The sequence below is a fragment of the Leptosomus discolor genome, chromosome 7 (assembly GCF_034619465.1).
Source record: "Leptosomus discolor isolate bLepDis1 chromosome 7, bLepDis1.hap2, whole genome shotgun sequence".
Classification (NCBI taxonomy): Eukaryota; Metazoa; Chordata; class Aves; order Leptosomiformes; family Leptosomidae; genus Leptosomus; species Leptosomus discolor.
In genome coordinates this window covers 37,128,827-37,141,112 of record NC_141397.1, presented here as the reverse complement: position 1 = coordinate 37,141,112, position 12,286 = coordinate 37,128,827, and the positions used below count along the sequence as shown (strand labels likewise).

At 40.7% G+C, this 12,286-nt stretch overlaps 1 protein-coding gene across 1 annotated transcript in view; it reads right to left on the bottom strand.

Moving 5' to 3' along the window:
- Positions 1–12,286, bottom strand: part of VPS8 (VPS8 subunit of CORVET complex) — an 84,066-nt gene that overhangs the window by 70,299 nt on the left and 1,481 nt on the right. Inside the window, exons 3-6 of the mRNA XM_086468502.1 lie at positions 10,669–10,799; positions 8,883–8,976; positions 7,880–7,912; positions 6,424–6,478 (exon numbers count right to left, since the gene is read on the bottom strand). Of these exons, the coding sequence (XP_086324628.1) occupies positions 6,424–6,478; positions 7,880–7,912; positions 8,883–8,976; positions 10,669–10,799 (313 nt within the window). The remainder of the gene's footprint in view (positions 1–6,423; positions 6,479–7,879; positions 7,913–8,882; positions 8,977–10,668; positions 10,800–12,286) is intronic.

The window sequence follows — 12,286 nt, the reverse complement described above, 5'->3', positions numbered from 1 at the left end:
AAGTCAGTCTGATGCCATGGAGCCACAGCAAACCACAGCACCTTCTCCCAGACACAATGTTTCAGCCACCACCTCTATTACCAAGCACAAGGCAGTGGAAATGCTTCAAAACATAAGCCATTGTTCTGCACACAACTCTCCTTATTAAGGATAAGATGAAAGCAGAAGCCATGAGACGGAAATAAAAATCAGAATGGGTCAAAGAAGAAAAATCACGGAGGACGTCCACGGAAGCTCAGAGAACACAGAGCTACAGCTGGAAAACAAGTTCCTCAGAGAGGTATCCTCCAAAAGGTGTCCTTCAGGTCCCAAAGAAATAATACTGTTCCATAGGTCTGGAAATACAATTCATTAAGAAAAAGACAATCTGCTAATCACAAAAATATGTTTAAAAACCAGGTGACTACTGCAGCTCTTGCTATTAAAGGTGAATTACATTCTGTTCCTTCCACTTCAGTGTAAACCAGCCAGTAAGTCAATCAATAACCTGTTTCCCGTAGGCATGGAAAAGGAGTATCTTCCACAGCTTTCTCTGAAAAGGGAAGCAGCTTCAGAATCACTACTACTTTCAATCCAGCTTTGCATCTTTATATGTATACCCACAAGAACTTTCAAATCCATTTTCTTCTTCCCTCACCCATAATGTCAATTCAAAATAAACAAGACTCTCACTCCATCCCAAAGTTAAATGCTTTGCATGACTCCAGTTGTTTCTTCCTAAGAAGGAAGTGCCCATTGTTTGCCAGAGATGCATTTTCAGAGTTGAGAAATGATCCCTTGGAAAGCTAACCCCAGAGAGTACTTGTAATCCATGGCAGCACCTGGTCTTGTTCCTAGCCAGTCAAAGAATGACACACAAAGAGGAGCCATTAGATAAGATCTTTTTTAAAAAAAAAAACTAACTACAAATAGGATGGATGAGATTGTTTCCAAAACAAAGCAAGATGCTGAATCAATCAGCTCCTATTAATCAACTTGTAGAAAAATAAAAATGGATAGAAGCAAAAGGTTATAAAAGCTGATCTGATGATGAGTTTCCAGACTAATATCATCAGCTTTGAATTAAGGCACATTTAGGATTAAACATAAAAACCTTTTTCCAAATGCTGGAAACAAAGGCTATCAACTGTAAAAAACCAAAGTTTTAATTTTGCAATTTACATAAAGCAATTCTTAATCTGAAAATTTACTGGCAGTTTGTGTTGTCTCAAAGTCTGACATCAAAACAAGATGACACTTTGATATAGCTCTACAAGTAAAGAATAAAAACAGCTTTGTGAATATGAAATAAGTCACTTCCCAGAACAAAGGAACATGCATAGCACTCCAGAAGTTATTAGTTCTCAGATCACTAGGTCTTCAACAAGATCTTTTCCTTAAGCCATGATTTTCCTGAGTTTAAAAGGCCTTCTTTATTTCCTGCAGAATTCCTCAAATATCACAAATTTTATGGACAGGTCCTTTCCTCCCACCTTTATTAGGCCAGTACCAGTAAGTGCTCTCCCAGGAGGTATATCCCTCTTGGGCCTGGGGATCAGGAGGACAATAGATGGTGAACTAATGGGACAAGTTGCATCTCCCCTAGTAACCCAACAGCTGTCCCATAAACCAGGGCAGCTGAACCCTCCTCCCCACGCCCTGCCCTCAGCTAGAGCTAGTAAAATGGTTCCTCAGAGCAGGGGTTAAGTCAGTCCACCTGTGGCTACCACATCAGGAACCCACTGCTCCCTCCTCACCTGCATTACTGCAGCATGAGCAGGGCTCTCAGAAGTTGCTGTCTGCTTGCATGGGTTTCACAGAGTTTCTGGCTTGTGGCTCTTTGAATTGGGTTTCTGCTCCATAGTGCTCCCACTTGACAGCTCTCAGGCAGAAATAGACAGATGGCGATCTCATGAAAGAGCCTTCGTCCTGGCCCAAAATAATGCCTGTACAAACAGCTATGGACCTGCTGCCCTAAAACACTATAAATAGCACATTTACCTGTTCCTCTGCTGTTCCTGCCTGGAGAATTTGGAAGTGAGCAATTCATATGCATTCAACAACCAACACCCAGACTGGCCAGCAGGATTATCCACTGACTGGTTACTGCACTGCCTTACTGGCTGCTTATCTGGCATCTTAAATTCTGGCACAGACAACATGCAAACTGGGCAAGACAGGAGTTGTTCATGCAGGGTACGTGCACAATGCAGTGTTACTGTACCTTTTCCTTCTCAGTCCACATAGAAAGGGCCAAAAGAGGAAAGAAAAAGCCAGAAATCAATACAAAAGAAAGGGGTGAAATAAATAATCTTTGGAGAGAATCTTCAGATTTTGCTGACAGTGTTTCCTTTGGTTAACGCTTTCCCTTTTGATTTATTCAAGTAACTGAGAGGATGCTGTGATAGCCAGCGTTTTAAAACAAGCAGTTTAAAAAGCATATGGAATCACTGAGGAAAAAAAGAGTTTATAAATTTGGACTTCATTGTATCGAAGACAAAAAAAAATAAGAAATCTGAGAGGAAACAAAACTGGAAGTTCACAGTGACATAACTGGTAAATCTATTTTCAACAGTTACCATCAGCTAGCCAATCAACTCCCTATTAACTTCAAAAAACAACCAAAGACAACGGTTCCCAAAATCTAGTTTTAATGCTGTCTTTAGGTACTTACACTACCTGTTCTCTCAAGATATGCCACTCCCACATCTCAACAAAGACTCAGGACAGTAATGATAAGTTTTACAGACAACAGAGAAAAATAAATGGTTCAACACTAATCAAAACAAAGTTTAGCTATACAGACATTGTCTGTCCAGAACATAAAGTCTCCAAAAAAAAAGAACACATTTCAGTGAGTTCTGTTTTGAGTAATGTAAAAGCCTCTTAGCTCTTCTGGAAAGATGGAGAAAAAAAATCAACATGTTTAAAGATTATTTATTATTATAGACTTGGAGGACAACACTTCTCCAGTTAGCAGTCCTGAAGAAAAGTCATGGCACACAGCATAATTGTTCATTTGCACAACGCTCAAGACCTCAAACAAGTTTGGAAAAGAATTTGGCAAAAGGATGGCCCTCATTTACATTAAAAAACCTCCAAGTTCCCTAAGCAAGCACAGCACTAGAAACAAGCTAAGGGTCACATTCCTAAGGCACAAAAACCCGTCATTATCCAAATGTGGTAACAAATAGAAGACAAGCTACCTGAAAGATAGGTAAAAAAAGGAGAGTAGCAAACTCTTCTCAATAACGTCAAATCATGTAAAACCAGAAAATACCAGAAGTGGCAGATCGAGAGGTAGGCACTTTTTTCCCCTGCAAGATTATGTGGCCCTGGAACACACTGAGGAGTGTGTGTTTGCCTGTTGGGCAGTATTTTCCATCCGTAAGAGTTTTTCAAAGACTTGCCTAGACAAAGCCAGGGCTGCCCTGACCCAGTTATTAGTGACAGTCCTGCACCAAACAGGGGGTGACTACAGGCCTCCGCACATCCCTTCCTACCAACACTTCTGCAACACTCACAGAATGTCAAAGAGTTGGCATTTAATCCAACTCTAGTCCACAGGAAAAACACAGTTTTTCAAAGATTAGATGTGCAATCTGAGAACTGTCCTGAGACAATTTTTCAAGCCAATAGAAGCATTCATAAAAGCAGAATGAAAGCTACTCAAGTCTTCCCTAACAAGGACAAAGCAGACAAGTAAAGAGGTACAGGTGGACTTAATAGAAGAGACAAACTAAACAGCTTAAGTCAAATATATATACGAAAGAATAAAGCATTATAAAATTTGCTAGTGACACAGCAACGTTCAACCAGAAATGGACCTACATTTCTGCAGGCAAAAAAAGGTGACGTTTCCATTGCACAGCATAAACCATGCACACAGCTTACAAAACTTCAGGGAGTAAATATCCTAATTAACACATCTAGTAGAAAAATGCTTTCATAAAAAAAGTACAGAAAGCAATCGGTCTACAGACATATACTGCTGGTTTAAATTACAGAATAAACCCAAGAACATTCATCCTCTCTCTTTGCGCACAAGACCTTATACAGCCATATCCTATGAGGACTTCTCTCTCTGCAGATAGATCTGAGAGCCCTGGGGTCAATGCCCAAGTTTTAGTTACAGAACTGAAAGAACTGGGCAGAGAACAGAAGCATCCAGGAAGCATTCATACGCATGTCTGAAACAAAGTTGGATGTCACACTTTCGTTCCTCCTCATCTTCAAGTTACAGCATAGACTCACAGAATAACTTCAGTTGCAAGGGAGCTATGGATGTCTCTGCCTCAGTCCTCCTCCGCTGCTCCAAGCAAAGTAAACAAGATCACCTTGCTCAAGGCCTTGCTGAATTTTGAATATCCCCAAGGAAGGAGATTCCACAACCTCCCTCAACCTCTATCTAATGCTTCAGCACCCACATGGTGAAAAATTTAATCAGCACTTCCCATGTTGCAACGTGGATCCACTGCCTGTTGTCTAACACCATGGACCTTTGAAAGGGGTCTGAGTCTCTCTTCTCTATACCTTTCCATTAGGTTGTAGCAGACAGCAACCTTAGCCACCTTCTCTCCATGCAAAAGAAACCCAATTCTCTCAGCCTCTCCTCATGCATCGTGTGCTTCAGCCCTGTCATCACCTTGGTGACCCCCCTCCAGTGGGCTTACTGCAGTACATTGATGTCTGTCTTAAACTGAGCAGCTCAAAACCAGACACAGCACTTCAGATGTGATCTTACAAGCACAGAACAGTAGGGAGTAATCATTTTCCTCAAACTGCTGAATGCATTTGTGGAAATACGGCCCAGTACGTGGCTGTATAAAGAATATGTTTCCATAGATCAGAAAGCTTTAAAGTCCCTGTTGCAAGTATGCAGAGAAGTTCGTCAACACACTGACACTTATTTTAATAATTAGTAGAAAGCTGGCATTGTGCCAAGTTTCCTAAAGGCCACAAAATCAACTGAATAACTACAGACTACACAGCCTCACAAAGATCATGCCCAAAATAACAGTAAACATGTTGGTCCAAAGTAACCAACGGCATAATGAAGAAAACTTTGCTTTAACACACTTGCATTGAGCAAAACAAACATACAAATCTTACAATACACATCAGCTGAAACACCACAGCATGCTGAGCATCTTGGACAATTAGGCACTCAGTGGTCCAGCCTCTTAAATGGGACTTGATGCAGAAATAACCACAACAAAAGGTAAGAATGACCCCTTCTCTTCACATGCTTATATAGAGTCCTAGAGCCCCTTCTGGAGTGTAAAATGCTAAAAATAATATTTCTCTATGATGATACTTGCAGAAAACAGCTTCTTGTTCAAAAGCTTATTGACTTCATAGTGTCTGCAGAGCAACAGGAAAATCAGAGTAAAAATATGTTCCATAGTAGCGACACTGGAGATCTCCACATAATTAGCGAATTTTAGAAAAACCACCAAGATCTACTACTAAAAATTCAGTAAGATCATGTATTGACTGTAGCAGATAAGAACTTATGTATATTCAGATCATATAAATATGATGTTTGCACATCCTGCAATTGTTTCAATATTGGATTAAGCAAATGACACATAATAGTTTAAGGTCTAAATACCCAGGAAGGCGAGTCTTACACTGTCACAGTCTTTCCCATCCTTCTGTTGCACCCTGTACCCCCGTAACTTTTGGTCTCTTGAGTAATTTCAGCCAACTTCAAACAAACAGTAAAGAAGATAATGAAATTTCTAAAATTGTTAAGAATTTGGTGATGCGTAGACAAAAGGCACAAAACCTTGATGTGTACGGGAGCAATTCAAGAGCTGTTCTTGCCCAGCTGGTAACCTGAGTAAACAAAGGCACAAGCTCTGAAACTTTTTAAAAAAAGTTTGGTGATAAGAGGAAGGAAAGAGTAACAGAATGAAGAGACACAGAGTGGGACAGAGAGGTGACTGGTGCAGGGGAAGTTCAGGGAAGGAGAAACCTATGATGCAAGACTGCAGGTAGTCATGGGCCAGAAGTTCCACTTCCCAAGGAACACATTTTCATTTCCCTGATGAAGGCAGCTATTATGTCATATGGTAGAAGAAGATTAATACTGTATGAGATGGTAGTTGTATCCAGGTTTCTTCCACATGAAAACAGATTAACTTATATTTAAATACAGAAAGAGCTCTTCAGACAATTCCCACAGCACTGAATTTTTCAGTATCAATGTGCCAATCCCCAACAAAACAGAAGAAATATGTGAATACGGTCAACCAAAATATTACTTGTGCTTTATTTCTATACTGAAAGACAATCACATTTAGCAGAAACAGAACATATTAGAAGAAATCCACCCTGCAGTTCTAATTCAGGCTGGGCTTTTTCGCTTGTGTTTGTTTCTTTGGGTTTTTTTAAAGAACATTAAAATGCAAAAAACTCAAAACTTTATTTTTAACTTACCAAATATCAGTGCTAACCCATGGGAAGTCCCCACTGCTATCAGATTTGATGCTGCCTGAAATAGTCATGCAGAAAGATTTAAAGCAGAACAAACGTCAGTCACAAATCCACCACAAACTCTCATGACACTTATGCAAAATCTGCCAAAAGGGGAAGATTTAAAAGGTCAAAGATACAACCATTTTCTAATATACGTGACAAGCAATTCCTACGTGAAAGCTAGAGAAGCATCACACCTGAACGCCCACCACACAAATCTACTCAAGGTCCGAGGGCTGCTTTTCACTCTGCTGTTTGAATTTCAAATGCTCAGTGGTACCCACAGTGAAATTTCTTCTCTGCAAAGCCAGCCTCATTCTTTTGGTGTGGTAGCCAAGTATAAATACTCAGTGGGTTTTTCTCACTCAGCTGCTGAGTGAACTCTTTTACAATGCTGGGCAGTGCTGATCCCCTGAAGAGACAGTCCACAGCAAGCCCAGAGACTTCTACTTCCTTCCGTGGGGAATTAAACATAGTTCCAAGATTGTATCACACTTGCAAAACTGCACCCAGTTAAATAAAACTTAGTAGAAATCACACAATGCTGTGGATATATTAATGTTGTTCTACTTTTTCTCAGCAAGTTTAAGTCAGATTAAAAGTTAAGCACTTTAATGTCTGGAGTAAGTACATGTTTTGATCCTATGTGCACATCAGTCACAGCATGCTTCCAATTTTGCTGAGCAACCTTTTGCCTTAGATGTGACTAAGGTATTTTTCCTTTTCCTTTTAAACAAAAAGAATAATTTCTTATGGATTGCTGCTACTACAGTCAAAGTGACGAAGCACATCTTTAGTTTCTTTGTAAAACATCAAAACTCATTTCACAAGGTCAGAACAAATACTTTCTGTATTTCACCTCCTTAAAATGCTTCTCTTCTCCTTTAACTATAGGCAGCTTCACTTCTGATGTATAGCATGCTTGACTTGAAGTGTAATGCAAATCGCTAAGCAGAGGTATCTTTCAGTCAGGCTTTTAGTGAAATTTTGTATTTTAAGGTTATATTCCAGCTACATCAGAGTCGTAGAGATTTTGAACCCATCATTTTACGAGCATTTTGATTTAAGTTTCTCTAAAGAATTGGAAGGAGTCAAAGCAATAACTGGCAGACAAGAAATAACCAGGGAAATTCAACCTGTGCAACAGATGAACACCTGCCTTATGGGGAAAGGTTAAGGGCTCACTAACAAGCCCTGGTAATGACATGAAAAAGGGGAGAGTATGGGGCTTGATCAACAGAAGGGCAGCTGGGCAGTTAAGAAAGGTTGAACTCTGCCCCCAGGAACTAGATCTTTCATGCTGCTTCTCCCACCTCTCGTATTTGAAAATTCATAGTAAGCTGTTCTAAATTACTGCTTTAACAAACTTCCATGAAAACTAACTATACAGTACTTGAAAACTGTTAAGAGTACTTACAATTGCAGTGGGCAAGCCAGCATCCACTTTGTCCTAGAAAAAAGGTCAAGTCATGAGTAAGAGAGGCAGAACTCCCAGCTCCGTGCATGTCTCTAATAATGAGAACTACAACATGTAGAAAAATCAACACAAGTTGCATTTTAACAGCCCCATTAGGGCAGACAGTGCTGACAGAACCATTAGCTAGAAACACCTAGAAGGAATGACAAAGCACACAGAAGCGGAGAAGCAGCAGAATATGCTGTAATTCCATATGAAAGTTACCGCGTTCTTCTCAAAACAGTCTAATCTCAACAGCTTTCAGTATTCTCTGTGTACACAGCAGAGACATCAATGGCCAGACTACCTCCCTCTCCCCTCTCAAGCACACCTCGTGGCTCATCCACACCTCCATCAGGCACAGAACAACCAGTGGCAGCCCACTAACACCCAGACCCTGGTCACACAGACATCACAAAACACTCACAGGCAAGTCACTTGTATTCTATTCTAACAAGCCTACCTCACATGCTTCAGAAATCATACATTTTATAAATCATCACCTCAGTTTTTCCCTGGCAGTACGGTCTACAGACCAGCTCCACTGCCCCTGTGCCTGAAGCGCAGTCACAGGCAGGGGAATGTGCAAACCTGCTCCTCACTCAGCACAGAACAACGAGTGTGTGCTGCGCCTGCTGCAGGCTTTAAGCAAACCTGTTTCCACCACCTTCAAGCAAGCAGAACAGCACCGCTACCATTTTTAATGTTTCCCAACAGATTTAATGACATCTAGCAACACAAATGAGTGTTAAAGAGGACCTACCATATTGCGGCTGCAATGAGTCAGCTAATACCTGATTCACTACTGGCTAGGGATTACTAATGAGTAGTTTATGTATCAAAGACGTTAGTATTATCCAGAACTAATAATAGGGGAAGCGAGGAGATCTCACACACGCTGCTTTGCACCAGAAGAGGTTCAAACTTTTCTTAGTGAATGCAAGCAGGAGAAAAATACACTTACTGCTGCGGATACTATTTGGGCAGAAATTCCTTTCAGAAGTGAAAGCCGTATAACTGATCCATGGAGTGAGAGAGAATCTGGGAGTTTTTTCTTCCTAAGGACATAAGAAATAAACCAAATGCATTAGAGCAGAATGAAAGTTTGAAACTTTGCCTAACCCACAGCTAAATCAGCAGGCAAATCCTGCATGTGCTCGTAACTCATGCAGTTTCCATTGTTATTCTCGGGGCCTACATGCACAGAATGAAATGCACATGAGACCGATTACTAGCAAAGCCTGCTACGCACCCCTGTGCCTGCATAAAATTTGCTTTTAACTCATGGGGGCGGGGCGGGGGGGGAATAGTTCTTCAAACAAACTGTCAGTTTCAAGCAGGTATCAGAATTTACTAGTAGAGCCTGAAAGTAACACTTTTGCTCTTTAATTAATCTTCCAGTGAGTTACGAAGTTTCAGCCTTTAAAGGTGACTATGTAAGAAAAATACACAAATGGAAAAGACTCATTAGCAGAATACAGGCTTCTAGGAAAACTGGATGTACGTTTAAAGAAAAACACTCAAAACAGAGGTGATCTGATAGGAAAAGTTAAGCGTTTCTGTTTACGGAGAAAATGTCTTTTAAAAGTAACTAGTGTAAGGCAGACAGTTACTTCTAAAGAACTTTGGCATACTGTAGCACTCAAGTAGAGGGAAAATCCTCAGGGAAGTTGCAATTTTGTTGCCAAGTGCACAGCACCAGAAAGCCAAATTTCCAAAACCAACAAGGAAACATCTGGTTATTATCTCTCCAGAGGCACACAAGTAAGTAGCTCACATATAGGCTGAAGAAACACCTTGTTAATAGCTTATATTATGGCTAGGGACCTATAAACATGGCAACCAGCTTCACCCAAGGATGACAGTAACACTTCCAGGTTTTTCTGCCCACTCTGTACCGGAAAATGTTTAAGCCACTCCAGGTAACGTTTCCCTCAATACAAACCATCTCACTTGAAAAAAAGAAGGGACAGTAAGTCAGTACACCACCAACTCCCACCACCATAAACCATCACCCTTCAGAGTGTTTACATCCTACGCAATTGCCCATGCAACAATCACAACTTCTTATGGCACATAAGGTGGCCATGGGAGCAGCTCAGGATCAGGCCATCATTTCAGTAATTAATGAGACAAGCCAGCAGTATTATAGCTAATTATCACATTCCAGACTGCTTTTAGATGTCAAGATTAGCATTCAATTTACAGGAGCGACAGCAGTTCACTTGCCTTTTAAAAATAACCACCTGCTGCTTGCAGACACACCTTTGAAAGATTTTCTTTAAAACACTGAACCATGATGACTCTAAAGATTCCACTAAAATTCAGAGAAATTTAAATACTCCATCTCCCATAAAATGCATTTATTGCTCCAACAGGCTAGCCCTCAGTGCAAAAACAAATCCCATCTTTGCCTACTTGATCTTGCAGGGATAACACTGTTCTGTCAAAAGGAGCTTCATCACAGTCCCTGCAGCATCCCCCTGGGCCTTCAGCACTAGGATATAACAGCAGGAGACAAAACTCACGATGTGCAATTAAAGGGTTCCTACCCAAGTAATAGACCAATGGCACGCCCACAGGAAAGCTCAGGGAGGAAGCAGCAGGAGGTTGCCTTAAGAAGTTTCAACTGTCCTTAGCTTTGGACTGTCCTTCTACCCACTCAAAAAAAGGAGAATTTGTTTGTAATGGATATAAGCAGTGATCCTTCAAAAATCATTTAACCTCCCAGTAGATCAGTCCTATGGTACCTTTTCAGGTGTGTCCGGTCCCCACTGTCAGAGCTTGCTACAGAAGATGTGTCATAGGAGTGTGTATCCGTGTTATCAATGTTCAAGAGAAAGGGATCCTCCAAAATAAAAGACTCCTCTTCATCATCGGTCTGAAAGAAGAATCACCACAGCTTACTAAACGTTCAAAACACGCAACACCCTAACTGAAATGTTAGCAAAACAGCATCAATTAAGCAGAAAAATTGAGAAGGAGTGAACAAGATAGTCCATGTTAAAAACAGAACTATGTATTACTTTACTAGACTGATTCTGTGGAAGAACCGGTTTCCAGAACTCACAGTAATCACAAAAGTGGGCTGGAGAGAATATTATTCAACTAATCTTTCTTCCCCAGATATTATCTACTTCATCAAAACTTTAACAGACCTTTATGCTGTTGCCAAAAGTCTCCAATTGCCGAGAGAAGGCCTAGAATTATTATCATCTATGCCAGCACTTCACCAAGTGGTGGCTAACAGTCCAGCAGTCCCTCCAGCTGCTACATGGGTTGATTCTGCTCTTCTCTGTGCTCTGCTGCTGGTGATGTCTCTTTTTCCTCTCAGGCTTAGCCTAGAGGTTTTTTTCTAGTATTTTCTAAACAGTCATTCTCCCTGATGTTTTCTAAATTCAGTACAGTTCCTGTTGTTCTTGAAGCACAGATCCAGAGAGAGCAAACACAGTACCCCACCTAATGCCAAACATGTAGAAAATAGAACAGGTGCTCCTCATTTGTCTTACAGCTGGCAGTCCTGTGCCCATTAAGTGTCTCCTTCTCCAGGGCAGCTGTATACCTTTTTGGCTCAGTTAGGTTGTTCTCCACTAAAATCCTTTTCAGAAGATGCTTTGCCAGTCATTCTCATCCAATATGTACCAAGATAAATAGCACTAGAGTAAGACTTTGTATTTGTCTGCACTGAGATACACTTCCTTCATGATTACGTCTCAAGATTAAGACTTGGATTCTACTCCTCTGACACGGATGTGACTGCATCTCCTTACAGTTCGGTACACCCAAATTTAGTAAGTTCTCTCTGCCTTTATCACCCAAGGCATCAGCAGAAACAGGACATATCTCTGTACCCTACCCCTTCTACTTTCCCCCTCATTCCTAGACTGTATCTGTTTGGGACACCTTATACTTTTATCTTTAAATCAGGTTTTTAAAAGAACTGCCACTTCTCCCAGGTTTCTTTTCCCTTTATACTGGCTTCCTAGGAAGTCAAACCACCAATTTCCTCAGTTTGTTAAAAACCCTGTTTTCTTGGAGTTTATCTTTACTTCCATGCCCTTCTTTTCCTTTCCAAGAATCACGCACTCATCTGGCTGTTGTAAAAAATGCACTGAATTGGATATAAGCAAGACAAAGTCAGTTCTCCCCTGCAAGGTAATACAGGGAACATCAGATGTTGAGGCAGATCATTACATCTGCCAGAGGGCTAAATACATGAAATGTACGATATAAATGGAATTGTGAGGAATCTAGTTTTCATCTCCTCCCACAACTTAAGAACTAGCCAGAATTCTCTGCATTGACTTATAGCTTAAAAAAAAAAAAAGTTGTTTCATAACCCTCATCTTTAACAGACTGTTTAGTCTT